The 21,529-nt window shown below is 37.4% G+C and overlaps 1 protein-coding gene across 7 annotated transcripts in view; it reads left to right on the forward strand.

The window, feature by feature from the left end:
- COL24A1 (collagen type XXIV alpha 1 chain) overlaps nt 1-21,529 on the forward strand; it is a 107,921-nt gene that overhangs the window by 8,370 nt on the left and 78,022 nt on the right. For 4 of the 7 annotated variants that reach the window (XM_015870173.3, XM_015870175.3, XM_085511451.1 and 1 more), the window contains exons 3-9: nt 1,328-2,619; nt 6,647-6,700; nt 9,143-9,196; nt 12,228-12,281; nt 13,687-13,740; nt 18,743-18,787; nt 21,018-21,071. In XM_015870173.3, the coding sequence (XP_015725659.2) occupies nt 1,328-2,619; nt 6,647-6,700; nt 9,143-9,196; nt 12,228-12,281; nt 13,687-13,740; nt 18,743-18,787; nt 21,018-21,071 (1,607 nt within the window). The remainder of the gene's footprint in view (nt 1-1,327; nt 2,620-6,646; nt 6,701-9,142; nt 9,197-12,227; nt 12,282-13,686; nt 13,741-18,742; nt 18,788-21,017; nt 21,072-21,529) is intronic. The other 3 variants (XM_015870174.3, XM_085511452.1, XM_085511455.1) reach the window with 2 other exon arrangements.

A 21,529-nucleotide genomic window follows, 5' to 3' on the forward strand; every position in this document is an offset into this window, starting at 1 on the left:
CTGACCTCTCTTATCAGTTTGACAGATTAAAATACAGCCTAGTAAGTTAATTGCTCTGAGGCAGAACATCTTGAGAAACTGGCGTATGCGTGACTTTCTGCAAAGACATGCTCTCCCCATAGTTCTGGTTGGGCTGGCTGCCAGTTCAATCTCGGCTCTCCTGCAGATCTCTAACATGGCTAGAAACACTACAAGGTGTGTAATTAATTTTCAAGATGCACAGTGCGTTCAGGTTGATGCTTTTGGTTCCAACTTTTAAACCACTCTCAAGGAAGTCTCAGACTCTCTTCATAATTTACTGCTGATACTAAGCCAACATCTGTGTGTTCTTAAAGTTTGCTGTGAATACATTCTGTAAACAGAGAAAAAGAAGACTTGGGAAAGAAGACTTTTTTCCACTAAAATAGTGAAAATCCATTTGTTTCAGTTGCTCTTTAACTTCTCTTTGTTTCCCCCAATTTTGTTACGCCATTTAGTAGCTTAAAAAGAGCACTCAGTTGCATTGTTGGGGAAAAAAAACCAAACCAAAACAAAACAGTAAAAAAATAAAATTAAAAAGTAATACCCTCAGTTACATGTTGTAGGAAGTGGTCTGTTCCCCATTATGTTTATTGTATCAGTGCAATTGTTAAATAATATTAGTCATCTTTAATGTAGGCAGTTTCCTGTAGCTCAGGTCCAGCCAGTTGTTACAGAAAAAAAATGCTTCTGTGCAACAGTGCTTATGAAAACTGTGTGATGTTCAGCTTCCCCTTGCACAGAAAATTGAGAAGTTTAGGTTGGAATGGACTTCAACCTTGTCTGGTCCTACCTGGTGCTGAGTTAAGGGTCAACGTCAATGTTAGTCTGGGCTACTGGATGCTGTCCAGCTCTGCTCTTGAGAACCTGTGAGAAAGGAGCTTACACGATGCCCCTGGACACTGCTTACTGTGTTAGTGATAGCTTGTCCCTTCATGGAAACAAAATATCCCTCCCTTGAATGTTAATATTTTTCAGACAAAGAGGAAAATCATGGTTTGTTTTTTTTGTTTGCTTCTTGTTTTGAAGGGGAGGTAGGCAGGAATTGCCAAATGAGCGTAGTACGTTCATTAACTCTTGTGAAAAGGTTGATGACAGCAAATAGGGACTTTTCAGTTTCATGAATGAATTAACTTCCACTGGCATTATGTGAGCTTCTTTTTATTAATTATTTTTACGTCAGGGAAGCTTTAATTAAATTTGTTGGATTTATGTGAAAGGCTGACATATATGCTTTATGTTTGTTTACCTGGATCTGAATTTGAGCTCATGAATGCAATGAATAATGTGCCTTCAATTCTTTTTACAGCAGTAGATGTCCTTCATCAGCTCGGCCTTGTGAGAGATGTTCAGAAGCTGTCAGTGACGCCAGTGCCTTCAACAGTGCCACCCTTGCCCCAGGGGGTTCGCCTGGCCGTGTCTGGAGTTGTGTTGACTGGTGACGCTCATGTCGAGGCCTCCATCACTGAAGTCATACCAGCAAGTCTAGGGAGTCGCTTTACCATATTGGTTGGGTTGTACTCTTACACTGTAAACAATGCTTTTCTTTTCAGTATTAGGAACAAAACTAGACTGCAGTTTGGTGTCCAGTTGCTACCAAGAAAGGTAGCTGTGTACACTGGAGGGAAGCAGCCTGTGTACTTTGATTATAGTGTTCATAATGAACAGTGGCACTGGTTTGCCATTGAAATTAGAGACAAGACTGTCTCAATGTTTGCTGAGTGCGGACAGAAGTACTATAGCAGGGAAATGCTTTATGAAGTGGAGGCATTCGATTTGGATGGTTTATTTACCCTGGGAAGAATGAACTCTCACTCTGTCAGCTTTGAAGGAGTTATATGCCAGCTAGAGATCATTCCCTCTGCAGAAGCCTCTGCAAACTATTGTAAATACGTAAAACAGCAGTGTCGCCAGGCTGAAACATATCGATCTCTTCTAGGAACACCATATGCTGGTGTGCTGGATGTTTCTTTGAAGAAAAATATTGGTGAGAAAAAACAGTGGGAAGATGCATCTTATAGAAGGAAAGAAGCATCAAATGATCCTGTTACCAACATTGCTCGGATTCACTCTGTACTGGAGTACCTTGAGTCAATAAATGTCTCAGCATCAGAATTTGCAGAATCTAAACCCCTGCTGCTAGAAGTGTGGCCAGAAACAGAGCTCCAAGAGGAGGTCAGTCTGCCCCTTCACCAGCAGGAGCCAAGCAAAGAAAGAGGCAGCACTGAAAAAAACAAGGCTTCATATCCAAATACTTCACATACTACCACAGAAGATGCAGACAGACAAAGTGAGCTTTCTCCGATCTTCCCCATAAAACAGAAAAAAATGAAAAGCAAGGGAGTGGGCAAAGAAAAACAGCATTTAGATGAACTAACCAAAAAGCAGCAAGTCTTCAACACAACTCTGTACAGTTTGACTGCTGACCTCTCCCTGGATAATCAGCTTGGTCTGGAAGAAGGAAGTCCACTTGATGCTAATAAGACTTACCGCACAGAAAACAGTTATTATATTGATGTTGATAACTACAACTATGAAGGTCAAGGCAAAATGTTTGAAATAGGAAGTAGCAGAGGTTTAAAGGGGGAGACTGGACCTCCTGTAAGTTACCTTTACTACACTCTTTATAATGAAGCAACATAGATTTAAAAGAGGCTTTAAAATAAATCTCACAAAACGTGCCAGGCTGTGATTACCACTTTTCCTATTTGTACTGTGCAGAAGTCTGTCTGCCATAAGTGTGTATCTGGCATATAATTTTGGCCTATGTGGTGTGTATTTTTATTTACTAGTGGAATACGCAGGCATTCAATTCTGGTGAAGTGGTGGGCAACCCAAGCTTTTTTTAAAATTTGAAATGCAGCCAGATGTTTGTAACTGCTAATTATGGAGGCTGCTCACTTAATAAAATTATAGGGTAATTTCATACTCTCTACAAATGTAGACACTGTTCCATGAAAAGAACAACCAGACTGTTTGAAAGAATTATACAGTTTTCTCAGTTGAGTGATGCTATCAAAACTTGTAATTGTTGAAGCAGACTGCTGGTAGAATCTATTCCTTTCAAACCATTCCTAACCCACAGTTGCAGGATCATGCAAACCTGCATGAGAAGCAGTGTTTAGAACTCAGTTTTGTGGCATTTCTTCATTTAGCAGGGTAAGAGTTCTCTGAAATGACTGCAAATGCACAGCAGTGCTTTTAATGGCACTAATTTTTCCTTTCTTATTGTGTGCTTGAGGGTCATAAACATTTTCATACATAAAACTGGGGTCAATGCACACAAAACTACATGCAAGAAAGGACAGAGGTTCCTATTTAGTCTTGGAGAGATTATATTAATTCTCGTCTGAGTCTCTAGTTAAAATTTGTTGAACTATGGCATGGAGAGAGTTGTTCTCCATGTGATTCTCTTGCATTTGTGTGGTTATTACTGGAAAGTATTTTGATAGGAGGGGCAAGCAGTTTCTTAAATATGCATGTATCATCTCAGCACTGAAAAAATATTTTCTTTGGGTAGTCAGCAACTGAAAACTTTCGTAGAAATTTAATTTTTACTCTAAACAGAATCTTGATTCAAAAAGGTTGTTAATTAGTTGACAAATGTGTTAACAAGTAATTTATGTTTTCTGGGGGTGTCCTTGCTGTTTGGTGGGATCTTTTTTGTGAATGTGAAGCCAGTCTTTTTTTCATTTATTTTTTTTAGCCCATTATGGGGATGTGAACGTACAGCTACGTATGTGGCTGTTATAGATGTGAACTTAGGTTAATTTTCATTTTTGCTGCTTATGACGTTTAACAACTGCTAATGGAAAGTTTTGATACATAGCACATAACTTTAAATTTGTACACTGAAATTTACTGACTGTAGCAGACTGAAATCACCATTTCTTACATGGCACAGAAATGGCTGCTAATGTTGGGGTTGTTGGTGTTGTTTTTTTTGTGTGTGTGTGTAGTAAGCAGCTGCAAACTGATGCTCTAGTTTTGCTAGATGCAGACACTGTGTATTCAATGATTCATACCACCTGATCCAGAGAGCACAAAATGTATATGAAAGATATGTATGCTATGATTTTGTATGTTTGTCTTATGGTGCATTGCTAAGTCAGAGTTTCAGTAACATGCCCAAGGTCTTAGAAGTGATGCATTGCAGGGCTAGGCAGCTGATCCAGACCACTGTGGACACAAATTCAGCTGGAAGGACCAACAGCACCCACTGAGACTATGGGTAGACTAAAGCTGTTGTTGCCACAGAGATTTTTGCTGAAGCAAGGAAAGGGTCTGTGAATGGTTCTTCCACAGAAGATTTCTGTAAAGAATTGTATTTGGTAGAGGTTGTGTGGCACTGTGCCTGCTGCTGTCATTGAACTCAGAGATACTCTTGGTTTCTCAGTGTAGTACATCCATGCAGAGAAGACCGTAATAATACAGGTTTTATCTTATATTTTAATAAATAAGTATCCACTCAGTCTTATCAGCGGGGATCCTAAAAAAACAGTAGTGAGGGACTTGCAGAGCTTCCCTGCAGCAAAAAGAAATCCTGATGAGGCATGAAGCCCCTTCTCTTTTTTTTCTTCTCTCATTATGTTGTGGTTGGTTTGAACCTTCTTTCAAGATTTCAGCACAGAAATAACGTTTATTCTATTGGAGTTGACAGGCAAGAACTAGCTTTTGTGGTTCTTAGACTCCTCAGCTTCATTTTAGCACTTAATCATCTACCAGAACTGATTCTTGCCTTGTATAATTAGGCCCCTTGAATTCCATGATCCAGCAGCTGCGGAATTCACCCATTCCTATAAAGCAGGGCTCCAGAATTCAGACCTTCCTTTATGGATAGCATATCTAATTCTTCTACTTAATTCTTCAAAATCACTTTGAGTAAAATCCTAGCAATTGCAATGAGCAGAATCTCAATATAACTGCATAACTACCAGCCCAGGGAAAAAAAAAAAAAAAAAAAAAAAGGAAAAGAAAAAAGAAAAAAGAAAAAAAAAAAGGGCTATTATTTGTTTTCAGGATAACCCACCTGTGTTAAAGAGCCTTGCTCCTAAACCCAATGTTTCCCAATTAAGCTGGTTTTGAAACAGTCAGGGAGGTTCCAGAATTCAATTAGATTTTTATGAATAAAGACTTTAATTTTGCAGTTTGAAATTCCTGCTGTTTTCCTGGTTTGCTTAACTAGTAGAGCTGTAACTATTCAAGAACAACAGTGTGTCTCTAGCAGAGCTTTTGTTGAGTGAGCAAGGTGGCATCTTTGTGAGTCCATAATACTGAAACTTTGATCATGGAAGATTGTAACACTTCAGTTTTGTCTAGTTAAAATATTCCTTTCCAATTAATCATAGTAAAGGGTTATTAAGTTTTTTTTAAAATATACAGCTTTTGTCTTAATAAAGTCTTTTATTGGTTGCTAACAGAACCCCAAATGGTGCAATACGAACCTTTTTTTTGTTTGTTTGTTTGTTTTTTGTTTTTCCTCAAGTCCTGAGAACTTGTTCTGAGTCTGTATGGGAAACTGGTAATCACAGCCTGAACCTCTGATTAATCAGCTGAGGCAAGTGTTGGGTCAGCTGTGGGAGCACAGGTGAGAGTAATTTAGCTGTGCTCTCGGAAGGGGTGGAGCTTGACTCCACCTCCTCTAGACCTTATTTAAAGGCTGACCACCACTAAGGCAGCAAGCATCTCTCTTGGAGATCGCTCCCTGGTGGAGATTGCTTCAGCATTTCCCAGAGAAGGCATCCATATTGCTGAGTTTTTCCTTATAAATAGCCTTTTGAATATCTGTTATCTTTGTATCATTCCACCTTACAGAGTCTCACTCATTCATATTAGAGCATGATGAAGTAGATCCTGGAGTTTTGGAAGTGAACATGTACAGAAAAGATTCCTATGGTCAAAACCACTGTCCAAATGGTGACATACTGTATAATAATAGCTGTTAATCTGACCTATTTGCAAAAGATTCATCAGACTATAAACTATATAAACTGTAAACTATTTAGGAATGCATTCACAAAAATAGAAGAATCTATGTTTTTTTGTTTTTTTTATTCTCTCTAGTGAGTAGTATGTTTTATTTGCAAGTGAAATGGAGAATGGGCACAATGCCAGTTATTCTCATCCCAAGCTCACAGCTGGTGAAACCAAATAATTATTTCTCCATACTTACTGTCTCTTCTATTCATGCCTGTTTTTTTGGTTGTTTTTTTTTTTTTTGTGCAGTGCTATCTCATTTTTCATAACAAGTTGTCTGACTTCATAAAGTGTTTGGCATGCCTCCATATTTATTAAAAATACTTAACTGTTTTGCTCTTTGTTTTGAAATACAATGAACTGGTTTCCAGTTCTTGAGATGAGCTGCTCTTCCTTTGTAAATTTTGCTTAAATGTATTTGTTTTAATCTAGATTGTTGGCTCCAATTCCTTAGGCCGGAGGTGATTTCTGAATGTCTGATATTGAGCAAAATTAAAAACTCGCATGCTTGTAGCTTAAGAGTTGTTTTTCAAGCAGTGAAGTCTTCCACAACCAGAAAATCATCGGATAGAAGAACCAGTGTTATTCAGACTTGCGGTGCTATCCTTGTGTTGGTTTTTAGCCTCAATTGTTTTGATTTTTCTATCACCAGGGTCCTCCGGGTCCTCCAGGTCTACCTGGTCCATCAGGAAAAAGAGGTCCTCGGGTGAGTAACACAGCTATGTTCTTGTGCAGCTCCGCACAGGTGACTGACAATTAACCTGGAGATGGTATAATTTTTTTCAACTTTATTTGCATACTGGTTGATCATGAAAGTGTGATTCCTAGGATTTGGAAGATAGGTTAAAATATGGCAAAGTAACTTTATCTTCTGCTGTGAGCTTCCAGTGTGGTCAGTTCTATGTAAGGGCGCGTATATGCAGGGCATTGTGACACTTGTGCCTACCTTTAATGGACTGCAATATTAACTTTTTGGTATTTTCCACACTGGCCCCATCTGGTACTCGGCAACCTAAGGTCAAGTTCATTTAATTTGGGAATGAGGAATGAGTAATGTGTGTCACTGTGCAGACAAGCAGGCAGTGAATACAAATTTAACCACTGCAAGACATAAAAAATTGTTCTCAGTAATCTATTTCAGGCTTTTGTGTTACAGCAGCTTGACAAAAGATGTGCTAGGTAATGTAAGGACTTGTTGCATAGAAGATTTTGGGGTGTGGTATTTGAGGATGTAAGTGGTTATGGCTGAAACTCGCATAGCTAGCCAAATGGCAAGCTGGTAGCAAGGGAGCAGATTATACAAAAATCCCAGCAGATGTGTGGGAGTAATGTCAAATCAGCCTTTGAGGTACATTTAAACAAGCTGTCGCTCCACATTGCATTCAACATTCTGTTCTCTGCTGGCTTTCAAAACTTGGTGTGGCTGGCTAGGAAAGTGCAGCCCTCCAAGGGGCAGGAACTGACCTGGTACTTCAAGGCAGCTGGTGACAAGGGATTGGATGAGACAAATTTAGAAGTATAAAATGAAAAAAATCTTTTCAAATCCATGTCTTTCTCACTTAATTTCTTGTTTTGTTTCCAAATTATTCTGCTACAGAAAAGCTGATGGTTTGTACAGCACAAATTTTTGTGTTGCTGAAATATAAGCTATGTCAGAAAACATGTGTTATATTGTTGTATAGGGTGTCTGGAGAGGTGAGGAAATGAGCAAGATGAATATTTACCAACAGTTATGACACACAGTTTAAAACACATTCAAGAGCCAAGGAAGTATTTTAAGAAAATATTTCTTTTAAATGCCTGAGATCCTTACTATTCAATACTGCAAGTGCAGTTACTGCAGAGACATGATATGATGGAGAAGTGTTTTGAGCCAAAAAAAAAACCAACACCAAATATGTAAAACCCTGTTGATGAAAAGATCATTTCCTTCTCTACCAATCTGCCCTGTGACTTCTGTCTTCCATTGTGTGAGATGCCCTTTGTGGTCCGAAAATGTGACTGGAGGTGTCATAGGGAAGCAGTGGAGTGTAGAGCTGCAGTGCCTGGGCCTCCTCCAAGGTCTGAACTTGATCTAGACAGAGGTTCATGTGGGTTGGACACTACCTGATTAACAATTACAGATTTCCACTAAAAATTAATTCTGATCTCTCTCTCTTTTTTTTTTTTTTTTTTTTTTTTTTTTTTTTTTTTTTTTTTTGTGATAGAGCTAAATCTGCATCACAGTTTTGAGTTTCATGATTGTTTCTTGGCTTGTTCCAGTTTCTCCAGAATAAACTTTCAGGAAGCTCAGAAATAACCAGCAGGGAGGCCAAATTCCCTCAGCACCTCCCATTTCACCAGAATGCCTTCGCAGCTCTGTGTTGACACTGTGAAGGAAAAATTAATGCTGAATTTGTCTTTTGTAAGAACACTGAGTGTATGAGAGAGCTGAAACAGAATCTTATTTTCAGTTTGTGCAAAGTTTTGGCTGTAGCGGATCCAGGAAAAGCTTTGCTGCTGACTTACTGGAGTTAACTTTTCACTGGTTTGGTCCTTCAGTTTTTGGAAGAAGAATAGCTGCTGACAGCCACTGCAGAAATACGCATGCTTCATCACAATTGAAGATTACTCAGCGTATTGCAAGAATGGACATTTATCCTGGGTGGTGTTTCAGCTACTAGATATAGACAGTCCTGGTTAGCCATTCTGTTCCTGGAATGGTTTCAGTTGAACTGTTCTGGCAACAAATCCATTTTTTACACTGGCTATGAGACAATCTGAAGGGTTTCTGTCTGTAATGATTCATTTTGAGGAGGTGGAATACATTGCTTTACGTCTTCCCTTCAAACAGTGAACACTATTCTAGTTCCTTATTTTGTAACTAATAGTTGAGTGACTCAGTGTGGTCTCTATGTGTTAATCCAGTGCCTCCAAGTTGTGCAGCTGCAGAGCCAGTCTGCAGTCAATGCATGCTGAATACCTGTTAAGATTTGGGAATACTTAACTTGTTATTGTTAGGAGGCTGTGCTCATTTCTTGAGAATGTCTTAAGAATCTAAACCAGTGTTTCTGCAAGCAACAGTAACATGTTAAAATTATTCACTGAATGAATGTGAACAGTTTAGTGAATTGCTGAATAATCCCTTTCTTTTTGTTTGTTTCTATAGGGTATTCCAGGACCACATGGTAATCCAGGTTTGCCCGGATTGCCAGGTCCAAAGGTGGGTTAATTTATCCATGTTTTTGTGTAAATACATAGACTTCTTAATGGCTTTTTGGAAGCCATAGAAGCACTTCCTGTAATAGAAGCAATTGTTTGTCTTCAGTTTATGGATGGGGACTGTTAACATAAGCAATTTTTAATTAAATATAATCAATCAAACAAAACTTAAAATCAAAACAAAATAGCAGTTTATGCAGGAATAAGGAAACTCTCCAGGATGGTGGCTTGCAGGAAGCAGTCTGTGCATCCCAAAGGAGTCTGTGTAAATCAGCCTAACCTCTTAGATAAACTGGAATTTAAGGGAGAATAAGCATTTACTTTCTGCCACTTTTTGCCTTGATTAAGAACAACAACAGAAAAAAGAAACTGAGTCATTCTCTATAAATTCCTCTTTTTGTTGGTGCCCAGTCTTTCATATTTAAATGCTCCGATATTTCAGACATTCACACTTGATGTGATACTTAAAACTGCAGCAAAAATACTAGACCTGTAAACTCAGATAAAAACCCTTCAAATCCGTGTCATGCAATGCCCCTTTAAATAGACTTGACGGATTTGTGCAACTGTAGAATGCCTTCGACTCATATTTAGTTTAAACAATTTGATAGATAAGTTAGTAAAAAAACAGCAGGAACTTTGATTTGTTTTAGCACAATTCCTTGTGGCAGAAATCTGACCTGTCATGGCAGGTGTTAAAAACTGCTTGAGGACATAAAAAGAAATTTAATAAAGCTTTCAGTGTTAAACTCTGTAAAACTGAGTAACTCTATCTGGTATGTGTTCCTTAGTTAGTATCTGCTTTTATAGGAACAGTTAAACTCAGAGGTCCACAATTAATTGTTACGTTATCTGTGCTGGCTGTATAATCACAGAATCACAGAATTATCAAGGTTGGAAAAGACCTGGAAGATCATCTAGTCCGACCATTACCAATACTTCCAGGCTAAATCATATTCCTCAGCACCACATCCAAGCATTTCTTGAACACTCCCATGGTCGGTGACTCCACCACCTCCCTAGGCAGTGCATTCCTATGCCTAACTACTCTTTCCGAAAAGTAATACTTCCTAATGTCCGGCCTGAATCTCCCCTGGCACAGCTTAAAACCATTCCCTCTAGTTCTATCACTGATCACACGAGAGAAGAGGCCAACCCCCAGCTCAATACAACCCCCCTTCAGGAAGTTACAGAGAGCTATAAGGTCTCCCCTAGGAAAACAATTATAACCAGTTACTCCTAAGATTTGTTTTATTATGGATCTTCTCACTCCATTGGGTCATAATCCTTAATGACTCTGTAGCCATATCCATGAATTTAAGAAGAGAAATGTATGTGCATATGCTTGCTTGTGTGTATATATGCATGTGTGTCTCTATATATGCATGTCTATATATAAATACTTATGTGTGTGTATATATATATATATATATAAGTATATGTACACACATTTCAGTAGGTGTGTAGCACTGTTCTTAATTTGTTATATTATAATTTATCTTTTCAATACAAGCTCCGTCTGTAACTTTAAGTAGAAGTTATCCAGGTGCTCACCATGAGTTGACTATGTGCATCTAGATGACCTACAAAGATTACTAAGCTGAAATTAAACATTCTTTGGATCTGAAAACATAGGAGATAAATTGCAACAGTGTTCTGTCACTGACTTAATGCAGCTTTGAAATCAATGCATTTTTCCTTTTAGTGTTGAAGCATCCTTTATGCACTTGTTTGAAGCATGGAACAGTGTTAGCTAGTATCCTTGTAAGTGTTTCTATTGGTTTTCTCAGACTCCACCCCTGAACATATGCAGACAATTCCCACCAATAGCTGAGCACCCCCAGCACTTAATTCCTGGTAACAATTGGTAGGGGTGTTAAAGTAATTAAAAAGTATTTTGTAAAGCTTGGCTGCATTTCTAGCTCTCTGGGAAAAGGATTAGCTCAAGAAAATCTGTCTTGTAGATTTTGGCACTGTTCTAACTACACTGTAATGTTACATATATTAAATAATAAGATGCTTTATTTTATCCTTGTGTCTTGACCTGTGGTCAAGTGTTCATCCACAGCTGATGTATAACAGTGGCCTGGTTTTCTGTGTTTTTTGTTTGTTTGTTTGTTTTAATTATTATTTTAACTAACCAGGAGCTGATCGTGAATTTATTTCTACTCTTTGTTTAATGTGTCTGCACTGGAGAATGGAAGCAGAAGACAAACTGGATTTGTTCAAGGAGTATAATAATTTTCCTTCCAAAATGTAAACCAGTTGCTGAAAAATACTCAGATATCTCTTACTGTGCTGAAGAACTGTGTTCTGTGTGGCCTGACACACTAATTAAACTCTACAAGTTCTGCTTATCAGGTGTACTTCAGAAGTGTTGTTGTAGGAGCGTATTGATCTTGTGGATAGGCTCCTGGGGATGCCGATGAGAATAAAAGGTGTTGCTGAAAGTGTTGGGAGAACTAGAAATTTGGAATGGAGGTTAAAAACTCGGCAATGACTATATTGGGAAATGATATCATTACATAGCCTTGTTGGGATGTGCTGGTCTGTAATAAGGAAAGCTAAGCTTTTGAAGTGAGTGAACATTTATAAACTGTCATACTATGCAAAGGAATTGAAAATATAGTTGCACTGGGAATTGGAAAAATGGCATTCTCTGCTGATACCCATTTTGTGTTAGTTTAATATATGGAAATCTTATTGGTAAAGTTGAAAACAGGATTTATATTTGGTTAGAATTGTGAATACATGCACACTGACATATCTGTATCCCTAGACAATTTGCAAATGAAAACTTGTAATCAAATGTTGTTGTGACATGGAGTTTAGGAAACAGATCTTTCAGTGTGAACTGCTGTATTTTGCTATGGTTCATTGCAAGTTTTTGACTGATACATTATCTATATTACCAAAAAAGTTATATGTGCTTCCCTTCTCTTGCTACAACAGTGAAAACATTTGTCCCCACCTATATAATTTAAAAACTCTCTTCCCTGTTGATATTAATAAGCTCAATTTCTCTGCAATAGGGCCCTAAAGGGGACCCAGGATTCTCCCCAGGACAGGCAAAACGTGGAGAAAAGGTAACACTTAATTATTGAAAAATGTTGAAGTCTTGTGTAGTAGTTACACAAGTTATAACAAGACAATGCTTTGTGTGTGTTGTACTTCTGATGTGTTTTGATACTTCTGTGAGACTAATCAGTGGAGACACAGGTGATGTAATGAACCACAGGTAAATAAGAAATACTACTAAAGCTGAAATGTGAGTTATGTATTTTATTTTGTTTGGGGGAATGACAAAGTACTGATCCCTGTTTTCTTGAGCACTGTCCATTAGTACAAAACAGACAAAATCTGATAAGTGCACTCATTGTCTACAGCATTGCAGCTAGTCAGTTTTATTGTAGTTAGTCAGACTCTATGGTAAGATTTGTCCTCACATTTGAGACTTTTCCATCTAGCTCTTTCTAGGCTTCTGCAGCCAAGTTAGCAGTTGTTTTCTCTCCCCAAAATAGTTTTTTAGGTATATACAAAATGTATAGATAATCTAGTATGATTCTTCATAGAAGTTGTGGGCTTTTAGCTTGTGACTATTTTCAGATAACAAATCTGCTACTTCTTGTGTATGAAACCTTTAAATGAAAGTGATAATGCTAAACATTTAATGGCATTCTAATGTATTCACATTATTAGAATGACTTGTATTTATGCAAAATTTTTATAGGAGTATTTGCTGGTAGTTTAATTATGGAATGTTTATGCTAAGTACAAAAGAGATAGAAGTCCAGGACTTGGTCTATCTATGATGAGTCAATCATTTGCTAATAACTGTTAACTATAACTGCTGATGCATATGTAAAATAAGATTTCTTTGTTTTTATCAAACCCTAACATTCTTAAATACGTATTTTTAGTGGTAAAGAGCTGCTGAGCAGTATTCAGAAATATTTCAATTGATGCCCTGCTAAGAAACTTAATGCTGTTTTTGTGGAAATTGCAACATTGTTTCCTGTTAGCCAGCTTGTACTTCTGGCAGCTTTATCAGCGTCATGAGCTATATCTGTCCCCTTGAAATTCAAGGGATATTCATTGGCAGAAGCCCATACTGCTATAGATATTGTATTGAAGAGTCTAAAGCTCACTCACACATAAGTATGAGCTATACCAAAATATATATAGCATGCATCTGTAATCCATGAAGATCAGATTAGGCATTTTTATTGTTCTCACTGTTTTGAGTTCTTAAATTAATCTTTTACCCAAGACAGATTTCCTCAGCCCTGTTACCAGTTACTGTACTTGAGGAAATGCAGCCTTCTCGGGTTTTCTTCATTTGAGTAAAAATAACCTGTGCCTGATTTAAAAATAACAATAATCATAGTAATCTTTTTCATACTGAATGTCCAAGAGAAGTTATGATGTACTTCATGTTGATAGCATATGCTGTGGTCCAGTGCAACACTGATTCTGACTGCTGTTGTGCAGGGTGATCCAGGTCCAATAGGCTTTTCAGGACCACCAGGGGTCAAAGGCCAGAAGGTAAGTTTCTGTTTCCTATTTCACATAGCCCTCCCTTGCTCAAAACTACAGCCACCAGATGGAAGAATGATAGAAAGTGCAAGAGATTTCCTTACTGCTGGTGTTGTCAAATTTATGAGGTCAGAATCAGGAACTAAGCAAACAGATTGTGGCAGGTATGGCATACCCTGCTGGTTGTGTAGGTGTGCCTGCAAGATAGAGCCATTTTAAGATTGTTTCTATTCAATTTTCAGTCTTTTCATTTTTCTTCCTACCTTGTGTACTTTACAGTATGCAAAAAGCTCTGTGCGATCACATGTTCTTTTGCTAGTAATACTTCTGCATTATTTACTTCTTTTCCAAACGTGTGCCAGAATTGCTAAATAGAAGCCAAGCGAAGTAAGTTCCAATTTTGAGTGTTACTGGGTTTTTCTTTAGTATGACAGAGGCCAGGTACTATATATTGCATTAAAAAATGCCTAAAACTTATGTCAGTCCTATGTATACAGGAAGGCAAAAGGCAAACAAGGAGTTTTGGAAAAGGAAACAGAAGGATGTCACTAGAGAAAATGATACAACCTTTAAAAAATAAACACAGAATGAGGGAATAAATGCAGTTTACGTGGATGGAGACAATATCTGGCATATCTAGTAGGCTGCTCTGGTTAGTGTGTATTATAGATATACTGGCAAAAATCAGCAAGAAAGCTGAGAAAAAGTGCTATTATGTACTATCTTTTAATAAGACATTTCTGTTTTGCAAGTGTAATAAAAAGAATGGAAAACAAATAAAACAGTAGAATTTAGTAGTATGTAACATTAAAGGCAGTTATAAAGTGTACATCAAAAGGATGGAATAAATTGTTAGAAAGATAGGCTCTGGTATTCATGGTCATGCCATAACATATAACGGAGAAGTAATACTTAAAGGCTTGCTTGTTAATGAATTCAAGATGGAATGGTATTACAACAAAACTCATGTTCAGTGTTATGAGACATCTTCATTTGATGTTGTCTTAATAGTTGTGTAAAAGAGTAAGAAATATAAATAAATAAATTGTGTACTAATTCATTTCTAGAATTAACAGAAGCAGTTAATGTGTGACCAGAAAAGGAAGCTATCACTTAAGTAATGTCAGGAGTGTGGAAACTCACTTGGCCAAACACATGTGCTCTCAGTTTTGTGAACTCTGTAAACGTGTAGTTGCAACAAGAATTTGCATCCCCCCTTGTGAGAGCTAACCAATAAATCTGGACATTGATAGCTTTTGTTGCTCACTTGAACTTGGGCAACCTTGAGATTCTCCAAATATTATGCTTTCTCATTTCATCAGATTTATGGTTAGAAAACAAAGTAGTTTTTGTTTTAAAGCTCTTTATATGGGAAGCAGCTGTCACTTGTTCTGGATCATGAGACTGATATTTGGGGGCAAGGAAATGAAAATCTCATGGCTATCATGCTCTCTTCCTGCCACAAGAACTCACCCCCCTATCTGAGGGTGGGACTCAGTAAAGAACCGGGATCACTTGATCACTGGAAACTTTACGGTCTGTTTGCATGTTGTACGCATCAGACATTAATTAGAACCATGTTTGAGTTAACTTCTGCCTGACCTGCATTGCAAGAGCACCAGGTTTTGAACAGCACTGAACCTGTAAACAATAAGAAGTATTTCATGCTTAATTTTTTCAACGACAAATTCAAAATTAGTTGCATCACTTTTCAGTATTTATGAATGGGTAAACATGCTGTCGGACTGGTCCTTTTCTGTTAGTTTGTTGTGATCTTGGAAATCATTTCAAAAGGAATGTAAATAGAAATAGCTGTGAAGTCATCTGGATCCAAAAGTAGGCTGCACGATAAAAAGTACTTCCATTTTTGTTCTGTGATCCAGTATTACTGGGTAATTGCCACATCATGGAGTAAATACCTTATTTCTGATCAACTTTCTCTTCTGCTTAAAAAAGGAATGTAAGAAAATCTTATATAAGAATTAATGGTGTCAAAAATTGATTTTGTTTTTTCACAGATGACTTAGGTTGACTTATGCAGTTTCTTAAAAGTAGTTAATAGCAAATGAGTCTACTGTTCTTCCAGATTTTCTTTTAAAAATGTAATAGAAGTCTATGTTATTTTCATGAAAATTATTTTAACTGATTTTTGTTAGCGTCTTCCAGAAACTCTTAAGTCCAGGGTTTGCTGCTTCTTCTGCAAACCTGGCATCCATTCAATGCTAACTGGGATAGTGGTGGCCATGGAACCGCTCTGGGTATACTGCAATGCCTGCTGCCCTCCGCTGGACAGGACTGCCTTGGCTGTGCCTGTGAATTATATTTTGTTTAACAAATTTTCTACTCCAAATTTTCCTGCTTCTAGACTTTGTCCAAAGTTGTTCAGAGTTTATATCAAAATGCATGGTGGAAATCTGAGGTGAATGTGTATATTATTTTCACTTCTTCGACCTGGATAACTTTTGAGAAGCTGTAGGCTTCTGGTTCTTTTGAATGAGTTCAATAGATCATGTTAGAAATATTTCTTAGAAAGATTCATTTTGCAAAAAATAAAAAATAAGCTCTCAATGCAGTACAAAAGTGTGGGTAGACCTGCTGCTTTGGATTATAGCTATAAAATGATGTATTTCTTTCTATAAAGCTGAGACTATGGTTTTATTTTTTTGTTGTTGTGAGATAGTAAAACAAAAGTTTGTTACCAATCAGGATTTTACAAACAGATAATTTTGATTGACCTTTTTTGTAACACATCATGTGTCAGTGTACATATCCTTATGTCTGCATGTAAACATGATGTATTTATCTTCCCTGTAACACAAACTGCAAAACCGAGCTTTGCTCTGTTTAGGCTGAGGGTTTTGTTGCTCTGGATGGGGTTCTGAGTGCACTCTAGAATAAGCACAGAAAATTGCATGCTCATGAGCTGTTTAAGGGCTTGATTTTCGAGCATCTTTGAAGCAGAGAAACAGTGGCTGGAAACTTAGGATTTAGTTTGCAGAGAACGCTGTTTTGAGAGTGCAAATTGTATCTCAAGCTATCTCTGCCAGTGTCATCTTAAAATTAGTCCTTGAAAAACTTTCCTTGTGGTGGTCCAGAGACTTTCCAAGGATGGAAATCCCCTCATTCTCTTCTTCCCGCAAGAAAGGCCTGCTTTACCTCTGCAGGCAGTCTGGTAGTTGCCTCTGACAACCAGACAACTGAGGTGGAGATTTGTCAGCATAAGGATGGTTCTCTTGTGTGCAGACATCACTAACTTTGGGTCCTTAGCTTCATTTTGAAATGCTTAAGTGACTTTAAGTGAATTAAGACTGGGCTACCTCTGTGTAAGAATATGTACTCTAAAATAGGAATTCACTGCAGTTTTTCTCAGGCAGAAGATGCTTTTGTGTAGACAGATGCACACAGGTTAGTCCTTCTCACAGTTCCTTGTCTTCCTTCTTTTGAGATCATCCATGCACAGCTTTCTTTTCTGCTAAACCCACCCGCTCTAAAATTAGATTGTGACAGACTTCTCTTTTGCATGTATAGCAGTTCTTCACTTGTACTGAAATAATTAATTATTGAGAAATTTCTTCTAGCAACACCTATTTTAGTTGGTCATTTGATCAGAAGAGGATGAAATTCTGAAATTGGCAAAGTTCATATGGGGCTATAACAAAATGTATGGCCTTCTGAGGCACAATTAGAAAACTAAATACGTGTTACTGACTTATACGAGCATCTTAAGATCTGCTTTATGAGCTTGATAAGAATACCTGTTCTTAGATTACTGTAATAAATCAGAATATTGTGTAGCAACTCATTTATCCACAATCAGATTAACTGGTTTATTTAGGATATCAATTACAGATTTCTTTTTTACTTCTATTTATTATTTTTTTTCAACAGCAGAGCAGGGCTGCTTTCTCAGATGTGAGATAACATATCGAAATTACTTGACTCAAGTTACAGGATGGTATTGTGGTTTCAATCCTTTATAATTTTGCAAAGCAGCAATATCCCACATGTGATTAGCAAAATGAAAGGACACACCTGCTTTGAGTTTAGAGAAAAGGAGGCCTGTGGGTTTCTTAATGAATACATCTCTTTTGGAACAAAATTCTTTAAACAGTCCTATAACGGTAAGATTGCCTAACATGTTATTTCCTTCTATTACCTAAAATTATCACTGGGCAAAGTCATTCTGTCCTTTAATCTTGCATATAATGACTAATTCCATATAGCAACATGCTTTTGGTTCAACAGAAGCTTAAACAAAATGTGGGGATACCTGACTCTCTGAAATCAGTTGCAGAATTCCTTACAGTGGGTCTGTCATGTCACTTTAAAGCTCTACTGGCTAAGAACATCACAGCCCAAGGCAGCCAGGCATTCCTCATCATCCAAGACAATCCTTTGTGTTGAATTTCTATGCAGAATTAGAAGTATTTTTTTTGTTTGTTTTGCTTTTGGTTTGGTTTGGTGTTTTTTTTGTTTGTTTGTTTGTTTTTTGTTTTGTTTTTTGGGAATTTATTTCCAGTACCTCTGCAAGCAATGCAGAGAACAGATACTTGGCCTATGCATGATTATGCATGGATTATAGGTCAACTTGCTTGAGTATGCCTAGGTGAGCATACAGACCAAGCAGGTTTCTATTTCAAGTGTCCTGAAGTGGATAGCATGTTCTAGGTGTATTTTTTTATTCTTTTTTTTCTTTTAAATGCTAAATAATGCTTGAAATGATTAAAGTTTGACAGCTTCATGATTCCAGCACCACAAAAAAGACTTTTGGGATGAGGAGCGAGGTATTCTCTTCACTGGTAGGAATTCTGTAAGGGCTAGAATTTATTCTAATGATTTTTTAGAAAAGAAATATTTTGTCCTGCAATGTAATCCTTTGTTGAGAATGTCCAGGAACCATCTGGGACAATACAAACAAGTCTGGATAATGTTTCTTTCTTGATATTTGGAAACTGGAGTGGGAAGAAAAAGTCAGTTTATATTTATCACAGATGTGTTTCTCTACCTGCAGGGTCATAAAGGTTTTATGGGACTGCAAGGGCCACAGGGTGAGCAGGTAAGTAATGAAAACACAGTAGACTGCACATTTTGAATGAGTAATTGATGAGGGAAGAATGCATAATCGAATATATATGCTTAGTGCAAGCAATCAGTGTAAATTACCAACTGGTTAAGGATTCAGATTGCATAACAGTCAGTGTGGTGAAGAATGGCCTAGATGAAACAGAAAAGACCAACCAAGCTGGCTTGGCAGAAACAGATATGAAATTTTTGTTAGAGATACGGTTTAGATTCTCTATAACAATCTACTAATTTAATGCATTCCTAATCTTCTAGTATGTTGCAAATTAAGTGCCTATTCAGTGCCTTTTCTCACCTCCATGTCAGTTCAAGAAGTGATTTTTTGCAACACCTAATTGCTAAATATGTTGTGTTAGCAAGAGCAAGGCACCTAGCAGCAGAATAAGTGGAATGGTGAGCTCCCTTTTGGGCAAGAATCAAAGGGAAATGACAACAATAATGGATCATAGACACCAGAAAGGAGATAAAGACAATACATAAACACCATGCATAACTTTAATATGTTCTTTCCACAATTTTTTTACCCAGTGAGTGGTGATTTTTATTATAGACTCACAGACATTTTACTGCGATGGCTGTGGTAGATGGCTGCAGCGAGAGCCAGTGAAAGAAAAATTCATTGTTAACTTCAGGAGAATAGTGTCTCAAACTTTAAAGGAGTTGGTAGGGAAAAGTAATCAATCAGTTTCCATGGAGGGAAAAAGGTTCAACTTGCATTGAAAAATAATTCTGCTAACTATTTGCACAACCAAGCATGAGTTCCTTTGAACACAGTTCAAGTCAAGAATGTGAAGATTGGCAATGTGCAACTGTGTGATATCTCAGTGTTCTCATACTACTTCTGTAAATGTTTTCCTGTATTATTGCTTAGAAAATACTCAGACTTCTACTTTAAGAGAGCACTTCAGGTGGAAGAGTTTAGATTTGCAAATAATTCTTAGAGTTGTCATTTTCAGACTTGGCTGGAGAAGGCGATAAGTTAAACCAGTAGTCATCCATAGCACTTGACCATGCCAATAGCTTTTAGAGCAAAGGCAGGTATTCCTCTGAATTTGTCAATAGTTGAACTCCTTGAATAGCTACTAGCAAAAGCAGAATTTTAAAAGGAGGCTGTAAATGCAACGATTCCACTACATTTTGAGATTTTTCACACACATATTTAAGTTCCATCTCGGACAAAATAGGAGACTATAGATCCTAGTTCCATAGCAGAACATCTATCAGAAGATGAATTTCTTCCAGTTGAAAACAGGCTCCAGAACATTGAGACAAAAAATACAGCAACCTGTTTTTCATAGAATCACAGAATCCTTGGAGTTGGATGGGACTTATGAAGGCCATCTAGTCCAACTCCCCTGCAATGAACAGGGACACCGCAGCTAGATCAGAATACACAGGGCTTTATACAGACTTGCCTTTCATCCACGGAAAGACTCTGCATTTTTGAGTGCTGATTTCTGTTACTGCTGTTTTCCATAAATCAGCTGTGAAAAGCTCAGAGGGGTTGTCCTGATCCGTGACTGACATATGACAGTGAGTGGGAAGTTGAGGCTAAGATATCATCCATTTTATGGACTTGGCTTTCAAAAAAAAAAAAAGTGAATAGACATAGATGGAGCTTCTCATGTCTTTGTAATGGGACCATAGCATGTGGTGTCATTTCAGTAAAGCATTTTTTTCAGAAAATAGTAAGGTGTGCAGGTGTTGAGTAGTAAAACAACAACAAAACTGATGTCTGGGTTTGACCTGGAGGATGAAGGTGGAAAGAAGCTCAATCCATTCATGTCTAATCCACGGCTACATTGACTGACCTGATTCTGGAAGACCAAAATAAATTTGACTTCGTAAGGGCTCAAGGATTTTTCTTTAATGAAATTTTTAACACACATTTGTTAAAATATAGCTATGACCAGGGCAGTTACTTTGCTGTAAATACTTGTCTCCCACAGTCTTTCTCAATTACCTCCATAAGTTGCATATATATTTTTATTATTAAAGTAAGTGGTATACTGTTTTGTATTTTTTTTCCCTACAAAGTCTTACATTACTCTTGTAATGCTTTTTTTTAGGGATGTGGAGCTGATGCTGTTGGAGTTACTTACATATAATGATACATACAACTCTAAACCTGACATTAAGCTTGTTTTCTCTTCTGTTTTTGTATATTTACGTATTTTTTTTTCTTCTTTCCTTTCAATTTTTAGGGAGTTCCAGGAATGGCTGGCAGTGTTGGGGCAGTTGGTTACCCTGGCAGGCAGGTGCAGTAACTATACAAATGTCTTGGTAGTTTGGTTCTTTTTTATTTGTTCTTTTCAAAAATGCCAGACCTAGCTCTTCTGGAACTGCTAAGAATATAATTTGTTGGTTTATATCCTATGCTAGAGTCATAATGCTATACCTTTCCAGTGCACACCAATCACACTGACAAAGTACCAAATGTCTTAATGCTGTAGTTCACAGAACCCCTTATGGTTCTGTGTGTTTTAACTGCATATTTTAAATTTAGAAGCAATAGGATGCTGCCTGTAGCTGTATAGTCCCTCCTGATTATCCCTAATGTATTTACTTTGCTGCTGAAACTATATCTTTAGCCTTTCAGGGAAACTGAATGTTTTCCAAGTTGGGACAAAACATCTATTAATTGAGAAGGAGAACAAGTAAAACTATAAAAGAACTTCTTATAAATACAAGCACTTGCATAAATACTTATTTTTTT

Source organism: Coturnix japonica, chromosome 11 (genome assembly GCF_054131305.1).
Source record: "Coturnix japonica strain WE chromosome 11, WE-NBRP24, whole genome shotgun sequence".
Taxonomy (NCBI): Eukaryota; Metazoa; Chordata; class Aves; order Galliformes; family Phasianidae; genus Coturnix; species Coturnix japonica.